This window comes from Choloepus didactylus, chromosome 27 (genome assembly GCF_015220235.1).
Source record: "Choloepus didactylus isolate mChoDid1 chromosome 27, mChoDid1.pri, whole genome shotgun sequence".
NCBI classification, from domain to species: Eukaryota; Metazoa; Chordata; class Mammalia; order Pilosa; family Megalonychidae; genus Choloepus; species Choloepus didactylus.
Window position 1 is genome coordinate 4275105 of NC_051333.1, and position 23888 is coordinate 4298992.

Consider the following 23888-nt stretch of genomic DNA (forward strand, 5'->3'; position numbering starts at 1 on the left):
GGGGCCGCACTTGGGGGAAGGGTCCGCCGTGGTGTCTGCTGGGAAGTGTAGTCTACGCGGACCGGCCCCTCCGCTCCCCACACACGCAGGTGGGTCGGAGGAAAGAGGACGGAGGGCGCGTCCGCCTGCCTGCCGTCTCAGTCGCTGACTCCTCAGTTCACGGGTTCTGGTTGTTTCTACGGCTTGGGGTCTCTCCCTCTAGTTGATTGACTCGCCGGGTCACTCAAGAGGCAACCTGCCCTTCAACGACCCCCATCCCGGACTTCTCCCCGGTCTCTGGGACTGTGTGTGTGTGAGCTTGGGCTGCTGTGGGTGATGTGTGTGCGCTCGGGTGTCTGTGCCCGCCGGCCCCACCTGACAATCTCAGTGGTCCGTGTGCCCGTCTCTGCCTCGCTGAGGGCTCCACTGCGGCCCTCTCTCCGTGGGCCTCTCCCTGTCTCTGTCTCTCTCTGTCTCTCTGCTATCTCTCCCCGTGGCTCTTGGCTCTCCCACTTTGTGGGTCTCCACGCTTCCCCCCCCCCCCCGCTCCCCCAGCCTCTGTCTCTCTCTGTTTGTTTCTATGTACAGTCATCGTCCCTCCTCCGCACCCCCTTCATTCTCCAAGCTTAGAAGAAAACATCCAAACACTTCAGCATCAGCATCCCAAATTTATTCCCCAGCAGCTGTGGCCGGGTGGGAGAGGCAGAGGGACGAGGAGGAGGAGGCGGGAGCCCCAGAGAGTGGCGGGCATGGGGGAGGGAGTTTCCGAGCAGGACTGGAGCCATGCACTGGCGAGCAGTGATGGGTTTAGGACGGGGGAGTCTAGAACAAAAGCTGAGTGAGAACGGTGGTGGTGGGGGGGTGAGCCCCCCGTACATCCCAGGAATCCCCGGGGCGTCGAGGAGGGGGCGCAGGAGCCTGGCGGCACAGCCCCCCACTTACTCCAGAACTGGAGTGGAGGTGGGAGGAGCCTCGGAGGGGAGGGTTTGTTCTGGACTCCGAGTCTGGAACAGCCCCCCCCACCGTGAGACTATTTCCCAGAGGGAGGGGGTGGGAGGAGAGAAATAGAACCTACCAAGACGGAGTCTAGAACCCCATGGGATTGGGGCGGTGGAAGTAGTTCTGGAACCTGTGGGAGCTGGGGGGAGGATTGTAGGCCCCAGCACGGCAGAATCGGGAACACCGGGAGGCTCTAGCGCCCGCAGGGAGCCCAGAGTGCCAGGGATGCTCGGGAGGGGGATCCGGAACCCACGGGGCAGAGGCCAGAATGCTGGGGGAGGATCTAGAATTCAAGGGGGCGGTGGAGGGGGCGACGGCCGGCGCGGCGGAGGGGGCAATGGGGACACCCGGCAGCGGCGGGGGGGGTCACATGACGGGCACGGGGACCGGGCTGACGGGGCTGCGGGCATCCGGGTGCACGAAATCCGGGTTAATGTAGGTGAAGCCCTGGAACTCAGACTGGTCGATGCTGGCCAGGACCAGGCGGTCTGGGGGCGTCAGCGCCGGCGCCGCCCGCGTGAAGAACTTGTCGAAGTTCTCGCCGCTGCGGCCGCACTGCGGGGCGGACAGGAGGGAGGGACGCGGCTCGGTGGGCGCCTTAGGTCTGCGCCAGCCCCGCGGTGTCGCTCCCCGCACCCTCGTCTTTTCCGGAACATCTGGACCTCCCTTTAGGGGGTTTCCTCTGAGGGAGCCTCCACCCCACCTCCACGCAGGGATTTGCTCCCGGAGGGTGACTGACCGGGCGGGGGCGGAAGGGCGGCGGGATCTCCAGCCGTTCCAGCCGCTCCCAGTCGATCCAGCGGAAGAAGCCGTGGGCGCGGATGGTGGGCTCCCCGTCAGGCCCCGAGCCCAGGCGCTTCCCTGGGTGCTTGGTTAGGAACTGCGGGAAACAGGACAGAGTCCCGAACAGGTCGGCCCAGAGGAGGAGAAAGAGACAGAAAGAAAGGGGCACAGAAACAGAAAGAGGAGAGAGAGAGGAATAGCAGGGGGGACAGGGGTGGGGGGCGGGTAGGGAAAGAAGAGAGGGAGAGAGAAAGGGTGTGTGTGGGGAGGTGAGAATGAAATATATGAAATCCAGACCCAGAGACCCAGGGACAGACAGACAGTGTGGGGGTGGGAGGGGCAGAGAAACCCAGAGAGAGGAGAGGGGCAGGTGAGGAGTCCCAGAGTCAGGGGTGGGGGTTGGGGGTGGAGAGGGAGAGGGGAGGGAAGGGAGGGGAGCATAACACAGACCCAAAGAGAGGGACAAAGACAAAGAGGTGGACAGAAACCCAAAAGGAGGCAGAGAAAAGGTAGGAACACAGAATGCCCCATCAGGTGTAGATGGAGGGAGAGATCTGAGACAGAACCCCAGAAAGAGATGTTCAGAGAGGCAGAGACAGAACCCAGGAGCTACAAGCAGAAGTGTGCTAACGTTTGTTGAGAACCTGCTATGGGCTAGGTGCTTTCTCCTGAGTTAATGTCATAACCCCAGAAGAGGAGACTGAGGTTCAGAGAATGCCAGTGATTTGCCCAGGATCTCACAGGGAGAAGAGCAGCAGGAGTTGAGGTGGGCCCTGGCCTTGCAGCACTTCCTGCACGGGCTGCGGTGGGAGTGCAGCTAGCAGAGGCCATCCTTGGAACTGAGGAGGCACAATGGCAGCGAATTATCATTCTAACCCAAGGTGTGTATTATGTAAACTTTCCAGCAGCTGCAAGTCAAGTGGCTTGACAAAGGGGAGACTTTTACGATGGGCACAAAGGCTTGGCATGGGTTAGTCATAGCTCTGGGTGGCAGCAGATGGGCTGCGTGGTTTAGGAGTCTGGAGAAGTCCAGAGTCAGGGGCTCTCACCCCCTTGCAGATGGCCACAGCTTCCCGGGAAAGCGACTTGGGGTAGGTGACGGTTTGTTCCATGATGGCCTGAAACAGCTCCTCCTCATCTTCTCCATCAAAGGGAGGCTGAGAAAGTGGGGAGGGTAAACAGTCAGAGGCTTAACAAAGTGCTTCTCCCACACCTTCCACTCTTACATCACCCACCTGGAACATGAATCACACATACACACCCCAAATTCCTAAGGGGAAACCTGACCAGCCTACAAAAGCTTTGTCTTTCTCCTCAGACTCTCTTTTTTCCTATCTCAGATGCTTCAGCTCTGTTTCTCTTTGCCATTCTGTCTCTCTTTATCTGCTATGCAAATCAGCTGGGTGTTAATTATGCAATATGTCATTTAATAGAAGACAGTGGGGGAAAAAACACAAGAATAACCATAAAAGCATTCTGCTGGTTTGATGAGAAGTCCCTAGCCTTCTGAGGTTAGGAAAGTAATACTGAGGGAGGGATTCTTAGTGTGAAGTCTATGAAGGTTATGTATAATATTGAGGGGGATCATGAATTTGGATGGGAAAAAATGGCATCTTTATTTTTTAAACCTCTAATTAAAATTCAGCATTTCCTTCAGTTATGAATGTCGGCAACATACTGCAGAAGCATCACCTGCATCTTGTCACCAATAGAAATCACAGATATTTTCTTATCACATTAGATTTGCCGACATCTCAAAATATCTGGAATTTGCTGTTAGTTTCCAGTAGGCCTTACTATTTAATGCATCAATATGTGCTGGTTTGAAGCTGTTCTGTACCCCAGAAAAGGCCGTTTTCTTTTAGACATTTTTTAAAATTTAATTTTATTGAGATTGTTCACACACCATACAATTATCCAAAGGTCCAAAGTGCACAATCAATTGCCCACAGTACCATCATACAGCTGTGCATCCATCACCACAATTTTTTTCCAATTTTTAGAACATTTTCATTACTCCAGAAAAGAAATAAAAACAAAAAAGGAAACTCAATTCCTCCCCTACCCCTAATCATGCCCCCTCCAATATTGACTCATAGTGTTGGTATAGTACATTTGTTACTGTTGATGAAAGAATGTTAAAATACTGTTAACTGTAGTATATAGTTTGCTATAGGTATATTTTTTCCCTATATACCCCTCTATTATTAGCTTCTAGCTATAGTGTCATACACTTGTTCTAGTTCATGAAAGCAATTTTTAATATTTGTACAGTTAGTCATGGATATTGTTCATCACAAGATTCACTATTTTATACATTCCCATCCTTTAACCTCCCATTTTCCTTCTGGTGACATACGTGACTCTAAGCTTCCCCTTTCCACCACATTCACACACCATTCAGCACTTTAGTTATTCTCACAATAATGTGCTACCATCACCTCTGTCCACTTCCAAACACTTAGGTTCAACCTAGTTGAACATTCTGCTCTTAATAAGCAACTGCTTCCCATTCTTTAGCCTTGTTCTATATCCTGTTAACTTATATTTCATGTCTATGTGTTTACATATTATAATTAGTTCATATCAGTGAGACCCTGCAATATTTGTCCTTATGTGTCTGACTTATTTCACTCAATGTAGTGCCCTCATGGTTTCTTCATCAACCCATTTTTTTTAAGATGGTTTTGTTCACCGACCAACTTTCCATCCTAAGTAAACAATTGATGATTCCCTGTATAGTTACATATTTATGTATTCACCACCATCACCACTATCTATATAAGGACATCTCCATTTCTTCCACAGGTCATTTTCTTTTAATCCATCCCTGTGGGTGTAGACCTATTGTGGGTGGGAACTTCTGGTTCCATTATTTCAAGTAACATATGACCCATCCCATTCAAGGTGGGTCTTAATCCTTTTACTGGATGGAGTCCTTTATGAAGGGATAAGAGAGAAACACCCAGAGAGAATTCAGAGAGAGAAACATCCAGAGACGGTTGGAGAGAGAGGGAAAAAAAAAAAGCAAAAAACCCAGAGGAGCTGAGAGAGCCACTGAAGGCAGAAACTGAAAGCAACAAAATCTGGGAGAGAAGGACCAGCAGACGCTGGCCATGTGCCTTCCCATGTGACAGAAGAGTCCCAGATGCCAGCAGCCTTTCTTCTGAGAAGCTATTCTGTTGATGCCTGAATTTGGACATTTTCATGGCCTTAGAACTGTAAATTTGTAAATTAATAAATCCCCATTGTAAAAACCAGTCCATTTCTGGTATATTGCATTTTAGCAGCTTTAACAAAACCAAAACAAATAATAATGCTTATATATTTCTATATCCCAATTTTCAATATTTAAACAACTATATACATTTAAATTAAATTTAGTTAAATTTAAATGTTTTGGTAAAAATATTTCAATTTGATTTGTTTATGTTGGAAGGCCATGTATTTTACTTTGTGCTTTTAAAAACATTATTCTGTGAAAGGTCTATAGGCTTCACCAGACTGCCAAAGTGGTCCACAGCACACACTCAAAAAAGTTGAAGATCTCCTAGCCTATGTTAAGACAATTCTTCAGAACCACGGACAGCGCTGTTGACTCAACCATCCTCTATGCTCAACACAGACTACGTATGCATTTCTAGCCTATGCAATCAGTCCTAACCTGCCCCTACTGAGATAAAGACCATATTAGAGTTGATGCCCACTCCATGTTGCCTTTACCCCTGCCTCCAATTCTGGGCACTGCAGACTGAAGTTATTGCCCAAGACTGACTACGCTCCTGATCTGGGCTTCCAAAGGCTCAGCTCTGCCAAGCCAGTTTCTCCCGAGCTTTCCTCACCTGTCCTGCCAACATCTCGTAGAGGAGAACCCCAAATGACCACCAATCCACAGACTTCCCATAGGGCTGGTAGGCAATGATCTGGCAAGGAGAATGAAAGGCAAGCAATCATGATTGTTCTTTGCCCCCTGAGAACTCTACTCACATCAAGTACTCTCAGCACATGCTCCTCCCACTCAGAATACTTTGACCATAGCTCCACCCCTTGGGATATGCGGGAAACGAGTCTTACCTACTTAGAACATTCCTTTGGTTCCAAATCTAAAGATTACCTAAGGGCAAAATCACAGTTTCCACCCACCTGGAGTACTGGGTGGTTGGACCTTCCCCTGAGAATATCAGGTGTATAGGGCCAAATTAGAGACCAGTGATTTTTAAATCTGACTGCATTTCAGTTTCACCTGGGGAGCTGTTTAAAATTAGACCTTCCCGACCCTGAAGAATTCCAGCTTCCATAGGTCAGGTTCAACGTCAAGAATCTGTGTGTATTTTTCAAAAGTTCTCCCAGGTGATTCTGATTACCAACCAGGATTTTCAACCACTGACTTCGATTACTCAGGCAATAGGGACGATCACTTGGAAAGATCACAGCCAGCACCACCACCCTCTCCTCCTCCCCCAACTCAGGGAAGCCAGGACGGGGCTGCGGCCACTTGCTCATTCAAACATCAGCCCCACCCCTTAACAAAGAGCAATATTCAGCCCACGTTAAATACTCAGGGGACAGCATCTGCCCCTGCCAGCTCGGAATGTTCAATACAGGGGAACCATTTAGAGCAAAGATCCGTTTGGAAGACATATAGCACCAGCTTTCATCTTATTACAATACACCAGGGAAGCCCCACCCACTTTGAATACTCGGGGTACCGCCTCCACACACTCAGTGTTCTCCAGGGAAGGGCCCCGCCCCTTCAGAGTACACTGGAAATAGTCTCCACCTTCTCAGAGTCATCCAGGAACAGGCCCCCTTCGCTTAGAGCTCCTAGGAGCTGGTCCCACGCTGGGAACCGCGCCCCGATGCTCGGTGCCGGTGGGAGACCCCGCGACTCGGCAGAAAGACCCCACGGTCAGGCCTCACCCACCCGCTTTAACACCAGACCCCAGCCACACCGGCTGGGCAAACTCGGGGAGCAACAGCGTCTGCGTTACCTCGGGGGCTATGTAGTCCGGGGTCCCGCAGAAGGTGCGGGTGGTGGACCCGGGGAAGACGTTCTCCTTACACATGCCGAAGTCAGTGATTTTGATGTGTCCTTCGGCATCCAGCATCACGTTGTCCAGTTTCAGGTCCCTGGGGGGGGGGGGAGGGTGGAGTTCAGCCGCCCAGGGTCGGGTGTTCGAATCCCTTCCCGTCCCCAGGGCCCTGCGCCGCGCCCCCATCTCACCCCTCTGACAGGCTGGGGCTGCTCACCGGTAGACGATGCCTTGGTTGTGGAGAAAAAAGAGGCCGATGGCGATCTCTGCCGCGTAGAACCTGAAGCAGGTTGACCAGAAGGTCAGTGGCTAGAAACCACCCCCCACCCCAACCTTCCCATCAACACCGCCCGCCCTGCGCCCCTCCTGGCTGACACTCACGCTGCATGGGGCTCCTTAAACTTGCCCAATTGTTGAATGTGGTACATCAAGTCGCCCCCGGTGACATACTCCATCACGAAATACAGGCGATCCTGGGGGCGAGGGGCGGGGCTTAGAGGTGAGAACACACCCGCCCAGGAGAGGAAACACCCTTTTCCTCCCACTCAGGACAAATGTGGACAGCTCAGGATGCACCCAGCCAGGGCTCCGGAGCAAGTGGCGGCGCCCCCTGGGAGGCCCCCCCACCAGCCGCCCGGTCCCTCCCAGTCACTGCAAACTGGGGGGTCCCGTGGTCTCAGAAATGAAGATCGAGGCCCACCATCCCACACACACGCCTATCATTAGCGACCAAAGTTGTTCAGGCCCCATCTGCAATTAAGAAAAAATCCCCAAAGCTAGACACGCCCATCCAGGGGTCCCTGGAGGTAGAGTCAGATAGAGTCACTTCCTCTCAAAACCCCGAAGTTCTGGCTCCTTGCTCCATTCCACCATCTTGGGGAAACACCCCGTTTCTGACAGGTCCTTCACTGAGAACCCAGCTGCACCCCCCGCCTCTCGGAGCCCAGTCCTGGGCATGAGCACTCAGAAGGCTTTCTCCATACACTGCTCAGAAAACCAGGGCGCGGGCTACACCCGCTTTAAGACCCACGCGGCCTGGCCACGCCCACCCAGGACTCCCCCAGGCTTCTGCCCACGCCCACCCAGGACTCCCCCAGGCTTCTGCCCACGCCCACCCAGGATCCCAGCAGTCTGGCCACGCCCACACAGAACCTGTAAGGTCCTGTAGCTTCGCAGTAAGCTCAGCCTCCCAAAGCAGGTGCCTGGGCCCCTCACCCCAACCCCCCCCAAGCGGAGACGAGGCCGGGCTCAGGGCCAGCCTCAGCCCCCGCCTCCCTTACCGGGGTCTGGAAGGTGGAGTGGAGCTGGGTGAGGAAGTGAGGCCGACCGCCCGGGCCTCGGCCCCCCAGTGCCAGCACGCGCTTCTCCACCAGCGTGCAGTCCACGTCGTCGTCCTGCACGATCACGTCCTTCTTCAGGATCTTGATGGCGTAGAGCTCATCGGAGCCCCTGCGCTCGGCCAGCATCACCTACGGGAGGAGGCAAGGCCCGGTCCGCCTGGGGGGCCTAGGGCTGCAGTGCCGGGCCCCACTTCCCTCAGGGACGCTGAGGACAGGATCCCAGGTCCTTCGTCTCTCAGGGAGCCAATCCAAGACCCAGGTGACCGCTGCCCTGAATTTGCTGCCCACCTCCTCGGGGAAACGTAACCTCATCTTTATGCCTTTCCTCCAGGAACTGGAAGGGCCCAGCCCACACTTATCTGGGCACTCAGGAGCCTAGTTCCGGCCCACTCCCACCCCCACTATGCTTCTTCCTAAGGACCAGAAACTTCCTCCATGCCCCCACCTCATATCCTCCCCTTCTCCCAGGGCCCCAGGAATCCAACCTTCCCAAAACTGCCTTTTCCTAGAACCATGAGGAAGCTGAAGTCGGAGATGTGCAGGCGCCCAGGGCTCACCCCGAAGAAGCAGCGCTTGGAGTCGGTGGGGCTAGGGGATGGGGAGGGGATGGGGGAGGAAGACGGGCCCATCCGCACCCGCTGTTGGGAAAAGGGGAGATGGGGAGGTAATCAGACCCCAGGCAGGGATAAGCCTTCCAGGATGCAAAAGGGGAGAGACAAGAGATAGAAAATGTGCCCTTCCTCCCCTGCTTAGGAATTTTTCTGGCTCCCCATTGCCTGGAGTTTGTTTATCATGTAACTAAGACCTAGAGTTCACTATATGCCTGTTGTCACACCCACTGTACAGAAGAAGAAACTGGCTCAGAGACATTAAGTAACCTGCCCAAAGTCACACAGCAGGTAAACAGCAAAGCCAGGAGTCGAACCCAAGCAGTTCAGTTCTAGAGTCTCCCTGCTCTTAACCTCTAAGCCAGACTCTCCTGGAGGGCTTGGTAAAACACATGGCTGGGCCCTATCCCTAGATTTTATGATTCTGTAAGTCCGGGGTGGGGTCTGAGAATTTGCGTTTCTGACAAGTCCCCAGGTGCTGCTGGTCTGGGAACCACACCTTGCTCTAAGCTAAGCCATGGTGTCTGCTCCACATTCTCCTGCCTTGGCCCACGGGAGGGGGCTAGTGGCTGAGCTGCTGTAATAGCTTCCACGTTTGTCCCACTGTGTCTACTATCATCCTTTCTAGTGCATCCTCTACACAGCAGGCAGAGCGGCCAATTAAGAAAAAATTAATAAACCAGGCCACATCTCTCCCATGCTTGGAAACCTTCCAATAGCGTCCCACTGTGCTAAGACTTCCTTCCAAGTGGCTTGCAAGGCCCAGAACTGACTGACGCCTGCAGGTGGCTCTCCTCCTCCCTGTCCCCGGTCCAGCCACCCCTGGCCTCCCGCACTGTCCTCTCTCCCACCTCGCGGCCTTTGGACAGGCCCGATTCGTCTTCCCTCCTCATTCCTCCCGATTAATTCTGACTTATTCTTCAGATCTTAGCTCGTGTGCCCCTTCTCCCCAGAGGCCTTTCCTGGCTTCCCCAGCCAGGTGAGCTGCCCCTCTCACTGTCTCCCCTGCCACCGTGGGCAGCTCCTTGGCAGCACTTAGTTGGCTATAGTTTACATCCATCTGTGCAATTATGTGCTCGTGGTCAGTGAGCTCCTTAGGGTGTGTGTGTGTGTGTCTATGTCTGTTTTGTTGTCTGAGACACAAACACTGCCTAGTGCATAGTTGAGGCTCAGTGAATTTATTGGACGATGCAATTCTGTGCAGAGCTGCACTCTGGAGACTGACCTCGGTGTCTTGGTTCAGACCCTGGTGCTGCCACCTGCGGGGCTATCTCCCTGTCACCATGTGGGAGAAAGAGTGTTTCACACTCAGGGATGGCAAGAGGATTAAATAGAAATTAACATATGCCAGGTGCGTGGAAGAGTGCCTCAAATGCCACAGGGGTCATTTGTGTTGGCTATTACTGCTCTACCTCAGTCCCCAACCCAAGGCCTGGAACATAATAGGTGCTCACTGGTAATGTTAATTAGTGCCTCGGAGTGCTGGGGCACAGCTGCCAGCAACACAGACGCAGTCCTGCTCTGTCACAGACACTTGTGAATTAGGGAATTAACCAAGGAGCTCCCAAGATAAAATTTCAAAGGAAATTATATGCAGTATCTTTGTGCATATGTTTTGGGTTTTTTTTTTGTTTTTTGTGTTTTTTTTCTTTCCTCAGAGCAGAATCTCTACTTCTCAAAGAAGTCTGCTAGTCTGCAAAGGTTGAAAGGGCAAAACTAAATCTCAGGTTCTCAGTTTTGGGTGTTTCAGGCCCAGCCACCAGCAGCCACATCTCCCTTCACCAATATCTGTGAACTCTCCACTCAGCGCACACGCTGTCCCCAACTTTGGGCCAGTAGACCTCTGCCCACCACCTGCTGAGCCTCCACAGATGAAACCCACCTCAGTTAAATGCACAGATGCACCAGCCCTGCTCCGTTTCTGCTGAGGGACTCTGGGCAGAAGGCTGCACTCTCTGAGCCTGAATTTCCTCTGCTGTTACTCCTGTCTCAAGCACGGCCATTCTCAGGAACACCATGCAAAAGAACTTTTGTGGAGTTTGTTGAAAGGGCAGCTATTCAGGACAACAAAGAGATTCTGACTTAGGTCTACCTAAGCCCCAATAGTACGCTCCAGTCATTGCAATGCAAGTGAGGCAAGAGCCATAACTTGAAAACCCTAAAGTTTCCACAAGAGTCAAGGAAACCCAGAAGAATTGAAACAGGGATACAAACAGATGCTTGTTTATCAAAGTGCACAGCAGCATTATTCATGGTACCCAAAAAGTGGAAACAACTCAAATGTCCATCAACAGATGGATGGATAAATAAAATGCAGTACATATGTGCAAGGAAACACTATTCAGTCATAAAAGGGAAGGAAGCTCTGACACCTGCTACAACATGAACCTTGAAGACATGATGCTGAGTGAAAGAAGCCAGACACCAAAGGGCAAACATTGCATGATCCCACTTATGCGAATTATCTAGAATAGGCAAATTCATAGAAACAGAAAGTAGACTGGAGGTTGACAGGTACTGGGGGAAGGGGGAGTGGGGAGTTATTGATTCATGAATATGGTGATTCTGTTTGGGATGATGAGAAATTTCTGGAAGTAGTGGCGATGGCTGCATAATATAGTGAATGTACTTAATGTCACTGAATTGTACACTTAAAAATGGTTAAAATGGGAAATTTAAAGTTGTATATGTTACTACAATAAAGAAAACTTTAATGGTTAATATGGTAAATTCTAAATAGGTATACTGTACCACAATAAAAAAAATGGTCAAGGAAAGACTATGATGTGTTTTATAAATCTTGGAGATTCTTATCGCTAGGACTTGTCTTTCAGGCTGCAGCTTAAATGTCATCTCTTCTGGGAAGCCCCCAAACTGGGTGTCGATGCCTCCTCGGGCTTCTATGAGGCCCTATGAGATCTCTGCTATAGCCAGTCACGCTCTGCCGTAATTATTGGTGTATGAGGTCTCTGAGTGATGGAGAAGCTCTCCTCCATCAGACTGTGAGCAACTTAAAGCCAGGCACTCTGCCTGCCTCCTTTCTGTTTCTCCAGCCTCGCTAAGCACACAGCTTCACACACAAAAGGTCTCAGAAAGAGGGTGCTGAATGGCTGAGGGTTTCAAGAGATGGGTGCCAAAAGCATTCCCTATTGCCTCAACCTTCAGAATATACCCAGAATCTGACCACTATGATCACCTCCACTACTATCACTCAGGGCCAGCCAGTGTCTCCTGCCTTCTTCTCCCCACTTTCACCCTCACCTCCTACTTTCTATTCTCTGCATAAAGCCAATGATCCTGCCAAAACCTAAATCAGCTCAGTTTACTCCTCTACTCAGAACCCTCTGATGACTTCCCTTCTCGCTCAGTTTAAAAGCCAAAATACTTACAATGAATGACAAGGCAGCCCTCCACGTCCCTCTCTGACTTCATCTCTTCCTTCGCTCCTACTCTTTTCCTCTGCTTTGGCCACACCATCCCCCTTGCTGGTCCTCAAATGCTCCCGGCCCGCTCCCACCTCAGGGCATTTGCACGCTCCCTTCTGTCTGCCGGGAAGCCTCTTCTCCCAGATATCCCCAGGACTTGCCCCCTCATCTCCTTTAAGTCTTTGTTCCAAGCCACCTCAGTGAGGACTCCTTTAATTACTGCAATTAAAACTGCAATGGCTTCTAACCCTCCAACATCCCTCTTTTTCTTTAATGCTTATTTCTTCCACATCATTTATCATGTCCTAATACCTGCCATCTTCTAATGTGTTATCATTTACTTATTTATTGTTTGATGTCTTCCCCAGGCTGTAAAGTCTCATGAGGGCAAGAATGTTTTCTTTTTTGTTCCTTGCTGTATCTGCAGCGACAAGAACCGTGCCTTGCACACAGAGGTGCTCAACGACACATTTTTTGAAAGAATGAATGAGGGAGAGAGCACTCCTTCTGCTGCCTGGAACTCTTGCCTCCCCCTGCTTTACCTGGGATATCCTGCCCTTCCTCCAGGACTCGCCTCTCTGCAAACTTTCCCTGACTCTCTCACAGGTGGTTCCAGATACTTCTCCAGATGCTATTTCTATGACCAAACACATTCCCATTGTGAATTCTCTGTCCATAATTCTCGCTGGGAATGGCCTGAGCCTTCTCTAGATATCACCCAGAACAGGGTTTGGCTGCCAGGACACCTCAGCAACCAGGTGTCTAAGGAGTCAGCGAGGGAGGGGAGGGGAGAGGGGAGACTCAAGAATCAATGCAGGTGTCACCCTCTCCCTGACCTCCTTCTGCCAAGGCTGTGTCCATGTCTCCTCTCCACTCCTTCGGGGCCCTGTTCTACCTGCAATCCAGCACTTTGTCCTGGGTTTTAAATTATCTGTGACATGTCCCTGCCTTAGGGGGTGGAGGGGCTGCTGGAGGGTAAGGAGAGGCAAGGATTCACCTCTAGATCCCTAGGATCAGCAAGCACTGCACCTGGCACAAAGTATGCATTCAACCAACGCGAGTGGAATTGAAGACAGAAATCAGAAGAGGGAGAAATGGAGGAGAGGGAGAGAGGAAGAGAGAGAGAAACTGCTGCCACTCAACGTCTCAGCTCTACTTACCTCATACAGCTCCAGGGGATAGTTACAGGCCTGAGGGAGAAGAAAGCCAGTCAGAGCCCCAGAAGAGGAAGGACCTGACCTTGAAGCAGGGTATGGGGTCTACCATACCCCCAAGCCGTGGGGATGATTAGGGACTACAACTCCCATCAGGCCCTGGGGCTAGAGTCCGCTAGAAGAGCAGAGGAAGACGCCCAGTGTCTCCTGGGACTTGTAGTCCCCTGAGGAGTGGGCACTCAGAGATGGAGGGAAAGAGGCCAACTCTGAACTGTGGGAAGCAGGGAGGTGGAGGGGGGGGGGGTCCCCTGGGGAAGCCACGGGGTACCTCAAACTTCTGGAGGAGGCTGCAGTTGTCAGCATCGGCCACCGGCACATTGTAATATTCGCCCTCCTCCTGGTTCAGTAACTTGTACCTGGCGCACAGACGGAGACCAGAGCCGGGCAGGGGCCGGGGAGATGGGGGGTGGGGGGTGACCCGTGGGGAAGGGGAGACGTCAGAAAGGAGGAGGGAGACACAGGGAGGCGGACAGCGGTGGAGAGAGAGAGACGGCGTGAGAGAGGGAGTGGCCGGGAGGGAGGGACCCCGGCCGGCCGCGGCGCCGCGCTCACCAGCCGTCCACGGGCGCCTTGAGCAGCTCCGAGACGCCGAAGGACATGGCGCCCATGAAGTCGTTGCGGGAAGTCCGGTCCCAGTCCCACACCTCCACGCTGAGCCGGCGCTCCACGTCGCCCGGCTTCAGGTTGCTGCGGGGCGGGCGGGCGCAGTGAGGGGCCGCGGCCCAGGCTCCCGCCCGCCCCTCCCGGGCCCCCCAGACCCGGCGAGCTGGAGACCGGGGGCCTCCGCGTCCCCCCGGCAAAGGGCCTTGCGCCCTGTCTTCCTCCCAAAGGGGTCTCCTTCCCTGTCTCGTGTCCTTAAGAAAACCTAGACGGTTCTCTCTGCCTCTTTCCCTCCGTCCTGCACGGTCCCCTTCCCATCCCTGTCCCCTGGCGGATTTCCTTCCCACTGGGAGTCTCCGCCCCCTCCTCTCCCTCCAAGACTCCGTCCGTCTGTCTTTGTATCACTTGGCACAACCCGCCCCCCAGCTTGTCCACCCACCCACAACCACCCATCTCCTCGCACACTCCCTCCACTCCGGCTGCTTCTCTTTAGGTTTATGCCTCGTCTTTTGGGTCTCTGTCCCTTTCTCTCCTTTCTCCCTAGTAATTGTCTCTGTCCGTCTGTCCATCCCTTTCTGCACCCAGGAGACTACCATCCCACACACATCCTCTCTTTTTCCTCCTCTGGGCTCTTCCTTTCTTTGACTCTCCTTTTCTCTCTAGGTCTGTCCCTATAGCTCTCTGCCTCTCCCCACTTCCTCCCACCCCACACCTCTGAATATCTGTGCGACTGGCTGTCTGTCTCTGTCTCTTTATGGCCTATCCCTCTTGCTCTCTCACTGATCTCTCGTCCAGGGGTCTCTTTTGGTTTCTCTATCCTTCTGCCTCGGTCTCTCCCTCTAGATCTAGCTCTAGCACACTCTACTCCCACCCACCCCACCTCCAGTGTTTTCTCTCTTTTTGACTCTCCACTCCGTGTGAGCTCAGTTTGAGTCTTTTTTTTTTTTTTCTGTCTCATCCTAAGCCTCTCTCTTTCTCTCTCACCCTATCTTTCTGATTTTCTCTCTCTCTCTCTTCCTCTCTCTCTCTCTCTCTCTGTGCCCTTCTCGGGTTCTTTGCCTCCCTGATTCTCTTTCACGTTCTCTGCCATCCATCTCCATGTCTCTGTCTTTCTGTATCTTTGTGCCCCATTCAGTCTCTGCTTTTTTAGGGGTCTTCTCTGCCCCTTACTCTCCCCACTCCCCATTTCCTGAGCTCTGTCCCTTTTTGTCTTTCTTTTTGCCTTTGTTTTTCTCTTTCTGTGTCTCTGAGTCTCTGGAGTCTTCCCTGCCTCCCCATTCCCAGACTCCCAGGTCTCTTTTCCCTTCTCTCTCTTTCTCTCTAGACCTTCTCTGTCCTCACCCTCTCTAAGACTGACACACACACACACCACACACACACACACACACACACACACACACACACACACACACACACACACGGCCTCAGTCCCTGACCTGGACTGCTGTCTGTCTTTCTCTGACTTTCTCTCTGGGATTCTCTCTTTTTTTCCTCTCTGTCTCTTTGTCCCCTAATCACAAATCCCCCAACTCCAGATCTGTCTCTTTCTCTCCATCCCCCTCTCTGGGTCTCCAGCCCCCTTTCCTTGGGTCTCCGGCCCCTCCCTCTGGGTCTCTGCCCCTCTCTGCTCACCATTCTTGGTCCCTGGCTGACTCCCTCCCTGGCTCTGGCCTTTTGGATGGTGCTTCTCAGGAGGCTGCGGGCAGAGCCACAGCATCTCCCTGCCCTGAGTCCACCCATTCTCCATCTGCACCTTCCGTGGGGTCCCGCGCATCCCAGCCTTCCTCCTATCAGGAGGTTATTTTAGTGATCAACTGTCAGGACTCTGCTCCCCTGCTTCTGCCATTAACTGATTGTGTGACCCTAGGCAAATGGCTTAACTGCTCGCTGTCTCTGTTTCTTCATCATAATAGCACACTCTGGTTGATGTGAGACTTTGACTATGTACTGTCAAGCCAAGTATTTAGCACAAGGCATGGCATAGACTAAACATTTAACAAAAGTTAAAATATTTTTATCATTACAAAGTCTGAGGGCAGAAACTCAGAAACTGAGGGCAGGGACCAAGTAGGCTTCACATCCACATCCCTAGAATGAACTTCAATGGAGTTTACAAAGAGCCCAGGTTTGTCTACTTTGGCTTCTGTATCTCCATCTCTTTCCCTCAATCACTCCACTCCCTTCTCCCCACTGCCTTCTGCCCTTTTTTGGTTCCCTTTATTCCAACACCTTCTTCCAGCTGCTCTCTGGGGACTTGTGGGCCACCAAGACCCTCAGCTCGTTCTCTGCCAATCATCACATTCTCCCCTGCACCCCAGGCTCACAATACGAAGGTCTCGTTCCACACGGGGTTCAGTGTGGCTTTCACGGTCCGGGTCTTCTGTTTCGTCAGGTTCCGAGGGTCAGGGATGAGCTTCAGTTTCACGTAGGGATCCGACAGACCGTTGGGGTCCATTGGGATGAGGTTACGGGCCTCACCGACTGAGGCAGGGAGGCAAGGGAGGGTAGATTGGGTTAAAGATCCAGGAAGAAGTCCCCTAGCCCTCTCCCCAACCAGCCATCAGGAATTCCAAGCGCTCAGTCTCCTTCCTGGGGAGCCAGGCATCTTGACTCCCTGCCTTGTCCCCAACCAAAGAGCCAGGAGTCCAAACGGCCAGCTTTTCTCTCTCCTCCCTCCCAGCCAGGTCCTCTCATCCCACCCTCTCAAGGATCCTGATACATATAATGGCCATTAAGAAAGAAGCAAGGCTCAAGGGGAGCTTTGCTGGGGGAGGGACGTGGCCGAAAGGTGCTGGGCCTTTGACCTTGGGACGAGGAGCGTGGGCGTGACCTTGGAGAGGGGCGGCGCCTCCCCGGGGAGGTGTGCGGCTTGAGCTGGAGAATTCCTTCCGCCCTCTAGCTGGGGGGAAGAGACGGGGCCGGGCGAGAGCGCAAGGCCTCACCGGTGACGTGGATCTCGTCCGAAGTTGGGGCGCGGATCTCCAGCTGCAGGCGCCCGCGGCGCTCGGTGTGGTCCACGCCGCACAGGGACGGCACGCTGCGCACACAGCGCCGGTGCACGTTCATCTCGCAGCCTGCGGGGACAAGCCTGGGGTTAGCACTTCGGGCCCCGCGCCCAGTCCCCCCACCGCCGGCGCTTCCCCGGAACCCAGACCCTGCGCCTCTGGAGGCGCCGCGTGGTGGCGAGGGCGCAGAGCCGAGACTCACAGGAGCATTTCATGCCCTGGTGCACCAGCCCGTAGAGCAGGGAGCCGCAGTGGTCGCAGAAGGTGGGGCTGCTGTAGCTGTGCAGGCGGAACTTGTGCTTGTTCCGGGGGTCCTGGGGTGCGGGGAGAAGAGAGGCGGCCAGGGAAGCTTGTGGGGAGGAGGTCCTGGGGCTCTAGAGGGGAGCGCTTTCCCTTTGCCTCCTTCTGCCTTGATCTCTCCATCTCACTCACTCACTCACTCTACAACTGATTTATTGAGCACCTGCTGTGTGCCAGGCACCGTTCTTGGTGCCGAGGACCCTGGGGTGAACAACATAGAAATCCCAGACCACATGGGATTTACTTTCTTGTGGAAGAGACAAAAGTTAACAAATAGATAAAATATATAGCAAGATGGATGGTAATAGGTTCTCTGGAGAAAAATGAAGCAGGAAGGGGAGTAGGGACCGCCAGGGGTGAGAGATTGAAATGTTAAATAGGGAGGTCAGGAACAAGCTAGCATTTAGACTGAACCTGAAGGAGATGGAGGCTTCCAACATCACCTAGTCCCTGCCCTCAACACCTCCTGCAAGCTGGCCACTGAGGACTTGAGGACCACCCAGAACCCCAGATCGTTCTCTTCTGTTTCTGGGCTATACTCTAGCTTCTGCCAACATAGCATAGCCTGCTTTCTCTGAGCCCCGTGTGGAAAGTGGACTATGACCCCTCAGTTACAGGGATCCAAGAAGCCTAAATGAAAGAATAAATGTAAAATGCAGGATATTGTTACTCTTCCTACTTTTTTTTTTTTTAATTGCTGTGGCTATTATTAGTAATTTTATTGCAGTCTCCACATAGACCTTGGTTTAACTAAGAGCTAGGTGATTTGGGGCAAAGTTTGTTCCCAGTTTTGAACTTCGGGGTCCTACTCTGTCAAAACAATCCATGTCTGGGAGCAACGTTAAATTTCCAGAGTCTGCTGAGGCATGGATTTAGGACATCAGCAAAGCAGATCTTTCTCCTCTCCCACGATGTCTCATTGTTAAATAATTTGATATTTGCCTTTTTCTAGGATGCATTGAAAGAGTTATCATGGGGCAAAAAGTAAGAACTTTCTTGGACTTCCGTTTATTTTGCAGTTGAGTGGGGTTTCTGTTTGGGTGGTGGGAGGGTTGGCAGGTGTCACAATGCCTGTTAATGTTCCAGGCCTCTAGACGGAGAGAGCTGCAGCTGACCCTAACTCAAAGGGTTCCTGCCAGACATGATATCCAGCCAGATACGAGCTACTATACTATACGTGGAAGCTCTCGGCAGGGTGGCAGCCCATCCGCCATCCCCAGGTAGAAGCTGTTATTATTATTCTCCAGGTCAAAGTCATCATTAAAGAGGAGAGAGCACTGGAGCTCCAATTACAGAGATGAAGCTCCAAATCTCAACTGTGCCCTCCACCCAGCTGAGTGGCCTCCCCCTGCCTGCCCCTTCTTCTCACTGTCCTCACTGTAAAGCAGGTGCCATGGGTGCCTCTTATGCAGACTCAACACCCTCCGCACTTCCTGAGCACTGGATCCATTTTGCTTACAACAATGTCAAAAGTGTTAAAATGAGAAGACAAAGGCCATCAAGAGGGATGCAGGAGAAAAGCCTCCTCCTCACTCTTCACCTCTGTTTCCCCATTGGGAATAATCTGTTTTAATAATAATAATGCTTCATGTTTTAGCTCTGCGTACGTGCCAGATACTGTCTGAAGTATTTTACTCATTTAACTCTCAAGGCGATCGTCAAAGGGGAGCACTTTGATCACTCCTATTTTATAGATGGGGTACTCAAGAGGTGTGGAAAGGCAAGTTAGCTTTCGGAACTAAGTGGTGGAGCTGGAATTCAAATCCAGACATCCCGGGTCCGGAATGACATTAGCAGGGCCTTGCCTTTTAAGCCGTTGGCAGGTTCAGTGATGCGGGCACTCCATGAGTGAGGGCTAGTGTTGGCAGTGGAGGTGGACAGGGAGGTGGCCACGAGTGAAAAAATCAGGAATGTCTGTAGGTGTTGGTAGACAACGGTGCTCAACGAATGCTCTAGGAAGTCACATCCTCTATGTGAACTTCAATTTTCTTCATCTGACAAGCTGGCAAAATGCCTCACGGACGTCTGTCTCTTTCTCTCTCACAGTTTCAGTGTCTGTCCCTAACCCCGGGTCTCACCATCTCTGTTTTTGATCTCCAGTCTCAGACTCACTGTGCCTCTTTCTCCATCCATTAATCATAAAACCGTCTTCAACCCTCTGTCAAACTCATTGACATAACTTCAAATTGACTGTCAAAACAAGCCCGACGTTGCCTAGATTCGTGCAGTTCCTCTCGGGCACTTGCCATAGGTGGCTATTTAAATTGCAATCAGTTTGAATGAAATGAAATTGAAATTTCTGTTCCTGGGGCCCAGTGGCCACTGTTTCAGTAGTTACGTGGGGCTGGGGACTCCTGTGTGGGACAGGGCAGACAGAGAACTCTGCCACCACCACTGGCCAACAGCAGATCATCAGCCCATTTTACAGGGGAGGAAACTGAGGCTCAGAGGGAAGAGCTGACATGACCACAGCCAGACAGAAAGTGGAGGGGGGAACAGGGATGAACACTCAGGGTTGACTGTTCCGTAACACTGGGGAGGACAGAGAGAAACTGTGTCTGTGTGTGCACATGTGAGCTTGCACGGGGGGGTCTGTAAATGCACACACGTGTGTATGTATGTACTGCAGATTCTCTCTGGGTCTTCCTCTCTCATCACCTCCTAAGCCGTTCTTCTTATCCATTTTCTATTTTAGTCTGTCTCTCTCACCCCTTTGGTCTTTCCTGATCCCCTTCTATTTCCCCTTGTATAGCTGTCCCAGCTCTCTCTTTCTGCTTCTGCCTCAGTTTCTCCTTCTGGTCTCCATCTCTTTCTACATCTTTGCTCCTTTTCTGAGATTCTCTCTCGTCTTATCTTGAGATTTCGGCATCTGCATCAATGTTTCTCTCTTTCTGTCTTTCAGCCCTCGATGTTTTAAAATCTCTTGGCCCCTGGATTGCAGCCCAGGCCCCCCCCCCATTAAAGAATGCCGGTCCTTGGCCCCTCACCCCTGCGTCCTCTCCACACCCCACCTGTGTCCCCGGCTTGTCTCGGTCCCCCCTCATTCCCCCTTTCCAGGCCAAGGGCAGGGAATCTGGGCCAGACTAGCTCCCCCTATCCTCCCAGCCCTGCTCCCCTCCCAGCCTTAAAAATAGCAGGAGAAATTGGGACGGACGCCGAGGGGGTGAGGGCGGGGGCGCGCCCGCTGTCCGGGCACTCACGTCCGTCTGGGGGCCCTTCCCGGCGCCTGGACACTCGAAGGTCACGAATTCGTGGCATCGCCGATGAACCACAAAGCTGCAGACTGAAGGAAAAAACCACAGAGACACAGAGACAGATGGAGACCCGGATAAACCGAGAGAGGCCCAAGGAACAGAAAACCAGAGAGACGCCCCAACACAGAGAGAGAGAAAGGGACCCAGAGAGAGAAAATCAGAGGAGAAACCCCCAACATGCAGAGAATGAGACAGACAGAGAGTCAGACAGACAGACTCCGGGGGACAGACACCCAACCCAAAAGACAGACCCAAAGAAAGAGGATTCAGAGAAGACACAGATGCACAATGCAAATGCTCACAGCCAAAGGGAGGAGAGAGAGAGGCAGAGAGAGATGGAGAGTGGACACAGGGACCCAGAGATAGTCCGACATGCGCAGAGACCAGAAAGCCAGAAGGAGAGATGCAGAGACATTCAGAGAGAGAAAACACGGAGAAATATTCTCAGGCAAGCAGAGAGAACAGCAACTTGGGGCAGAAGTGAGTCTGGGGGTGCCTGCTGCCGGCCCACCCCCCTCCCTGACTCACGCTGTTCTCAGCAGTGGCAGCTGGTCTTTTGGGACTCGCCCCCCTCTCCCGCCCCCCATAGCTGCAGGCCTGCCCGGCCCCCACCCGCCCATCAGTGACCCCACCCGGCCTGCCCCTGCCTAGGATGGTTGGTGTTGCCATGGAGACGGCAGCCTGGAGGGGGGGTGGGCTCTGACTCTGCATCTCCAGCCCCCCCCCCCTTTCAGTTCCCCTTCTCCAAATCTCCCTGTTTCTATGGTAACAGATTCTCCAAATATCTGTCCCCACCTGGAGCCGCCCGAGGGAGGGGCCCCGGCACCACCTCCGCCTGTGGCCCCACCACCGGAGCTCCCTCCCAACCCAGGCTGCGTCTCCGCCACACCCCCCCGCCCCGGGCTCCCCCACGCCTCTCTGGGGACTGGAGAACACGTGTGTCAAGCAGCCTCAGCTGGGGGGCCCCAGCCTCCACCCTCCGGAGGGACCCAGGAGTCCAGGTCCCCGGTACTCACCTTGACATTGCAGGCCCTGCTTTCCAATCCCCCTGGAAGAGGTGAGGACCTGAGGTCAGTGCAGGGAGGGGCTCTGGACCCCCCTCTCTCTGTGATGCACAGGGGACCCTAGTCCTCAGGGCCTCCTCCGGCAGGACCCAGGAGTCTGAGTCCCAGTCGCTCCTCTTCCGAGAACCCAGAAATCCTGCCCCCCCCCATTCCTTCAGACCCGGGAGTCCAAGCCCCCAGCCCTCTCCTTCCCCACAACTCCGGATTCCAGGTCTCCTGCCCCTTCCTCTCCCAGGACTTGGGAGTCTGAGTCTGCGGTCCCCTCCTCCCTTAGACTCAGGAGTCCAGGTTTCTGGTGCCTTTCCCCCTCAGACCCCAGGACCCAGGAGTCCACAGCCCCCCAGTTCCTTCCTCCCTCAGACCCCCAGCCCTTCTTACCCCAGGACCCAGGAATCCACAGCCCCCCACTGCCTTCCTCCCTCAGACCCCCAGCTCCTCTTACCCCAGGACCCTAGAGTCCCGGCTGCAACCCCCTCCTCCCTCCTCACTCAGGGGTCTGCTGTGACAGGAGTCTGCCCCTCAAAACCCTTCTTCCTCAGGCCCCCAGCCCCTTTCCCTCACCAGATGAAGTCGGTGCAGTGGCTGCAGAAGGTTGGCTGCTTGAAGAAACGAGCAGTGAACTTGTGGCTCTTGACTTCGTGGACCACCTTCTGCCTCAGAGCCCCCTTTCTGCAAAACAGGGGCCGGGGTCCCCCCTCTGAATCGCCTCCACCGGGGCCCAGGCCCGCCATGGCCCCCGGAACAGCTCAGGAACCAGGATCCTGCCTATCGGGGGGAACAGGTGGAAGGGAAGGAGACGGAGATCAAAGGTGCCCCAGAGAGATTCCGAGATGGGAAAGGGAGCGGAGAGGAACCTCCAGGCGCCGGGCGTGCGGGGCGGGGAGCAGCACCCCCGGGCGCGCCTGCTCCTCCAGGGGGAGCGGGCGAGAGGGGGGAAGAGCGGAAGGAAGGGGCGCCGTGGAGCCGGAGGCACGGGCGGCGGCGGTGGGAGCTCCAGCTCCGGCACCTGCTGAAATGTGGGAGCCCTGGGTGGGGGGAGGCGTTGCCATGACGACCGAGGGGCGGGGTTTCGGCTTAAAGGCGCCCCCCTCCCGGAGACACCGGACGAATGCCCTCCCCCCGCGCACGTGCACACGCCCACTCCGGGGACTGGCCGGGGGGCGGGGGGATCCTCTGAGCCTTGCCCCCCACTCCCGGCCATCTGTCGTCCTGCCGCGTGCCTCCCCCTCTAGGGTGCCTCGGGGTGGGGGTGGGGGAGTCCTGTGAGCCCACCGCGGCGGCACGCGGAGCTCTGTGTCCCGGGCTGGGCCAAGCTGTTTTCGTGCACTCAATCAACAAACTTTGCGTTTAGTGCTGAGCTCCACTAGTGAACAGGCAGGCTCTCTCCCATGTCCCTGCGTCCTTATTTCTCTCTGGGTCTCTGTGAATTTTTATGTCTGTCTCTGAGATTGTCTTTCTCTTGGTCTCTCGCTCTCTCTGGGCGGATCTTTTTTCTCTCTCTGTGTCTGGGAATTTCTGTTTCTGCACCTCTTGCTTTCCCTGTGTGTCCATCTGTGTCCGTCATCCGTCCCTTGACCCTCTCTGGGTCGTGGTCTCTCCCTCTCTCTCTCTCTCCCATCCCGTCTCACTGCATTTCAGTCTCCCTGGCTGGGCGTCTCCCTGTGTGTCAGTCCTGTAAATCCTTGGGTCTCTGTCTCTATTTGTCTCCCTGGCACTGCGAATCTCCCTCTGTGCCTGCGTCTCTGAGGCCCCCTCCTCTGAACGCTGCTTGTCCTTCTGTGTCCCTCTGATCCAATCTGTTCCTGGGCTCTGCGCGCCTGTCCCCCTCTCTCTGACACGCTCCCCACGCGTCTCCTTGGCTCTGTCAGTCTCTCTCTGCCTCGGGAGGTCCCTCTGAATGTTTGCGTCTGTTTCTTCCTCCTTCTGTGTTTCTCTGTGGTTCAGTCAGTCACCCTGTTTCTGGGCTTTTCTCTCTGACCTTTCTCTCCATTCGTCTCTGTGAGCTTCCGTCTCTGGGGTTCCGTCCCTCCCTCCCTCCCTGTCTCTCTGTGATCCAAACCCTGTTTCTCTCTTTTTCCTTCCCCCTCTCTGTCTCGCTGGCCCTGCGAATCTCTGTGCCCCTCCCGGAAGCTGGTCTCCCCCCCGTCTCTGTGCCTCCAGCCGCCCCTCTCCCTTGCAGGTCCCTCTGCCCTCCCCCAGCTCCGCGCGCTTCCTGGTCTGGGCTCTGCGGAGTCCTGCTCTGTTGCCAGGAGCAACGACGGCCCGCCCCGGACTGCGGGCGCAG

The 23888-nt window shown here is 53.9% G+C and overlaps 1 protein-coding gene across 2 annotated transcripts; it reads right to left on the reverse strand.

Moving 5' to 3' along the window:
* Nucleotides 1-635: 635 nt before the first annotated feature.
* On the reverse strand, nucleotides 636-23613 carry PRKCG (protein kinase C gamma). Of its 2 annotated transcripts, XM_037820311.1 has the most exons (19): nucleotides 22877-23613; nucleotides 22166-22369; nucleotides 21557-21588; nucleotides 20487-20569; nucleotides 17189-17300; nucleotides 16924-17055; nucleotides 16306-16462; nucleotides 13934-14068; nucleotides 13650-13737; nucleotides 13328-13357; nucleotides 8620-8772; nucleotides 8075-8263; nucleotides 7176-7267; nucleotides 7012-7074; nucleotides 6753-6891; nucleotides 5604-5684; nucleotides 2811-2918; nucleotides 1718-1858; nucleotides 636-1533 (listed from the first exon to the last, which is right to left on the reverse strand). In XM_037820311.1, exons 2-19 carry the CDS (start codon nucleotides 22333-22335, stop codon nucleotides 1345-1347), a joined length of 2094 nt encoding a protein of 697 aa, XP_037676239.1. In that variant the 5' UTR covers nucleotides 22336-22369; nucleotides 22877-23613; the 3' UTR covers nucleotides 636-1344. The 2 variants fall into 2 exon arrangements, with proteins under 2 accessions (XP_037676239.1, XP_037676238.1); XM_037820310.1 differs by lacking the exon at nucleotides 22877-23613 and having other exon boundaries at nucleotides 22166-22869.
* Nucleotides 23614-23888: the final 275 nt, after the last annotated feature.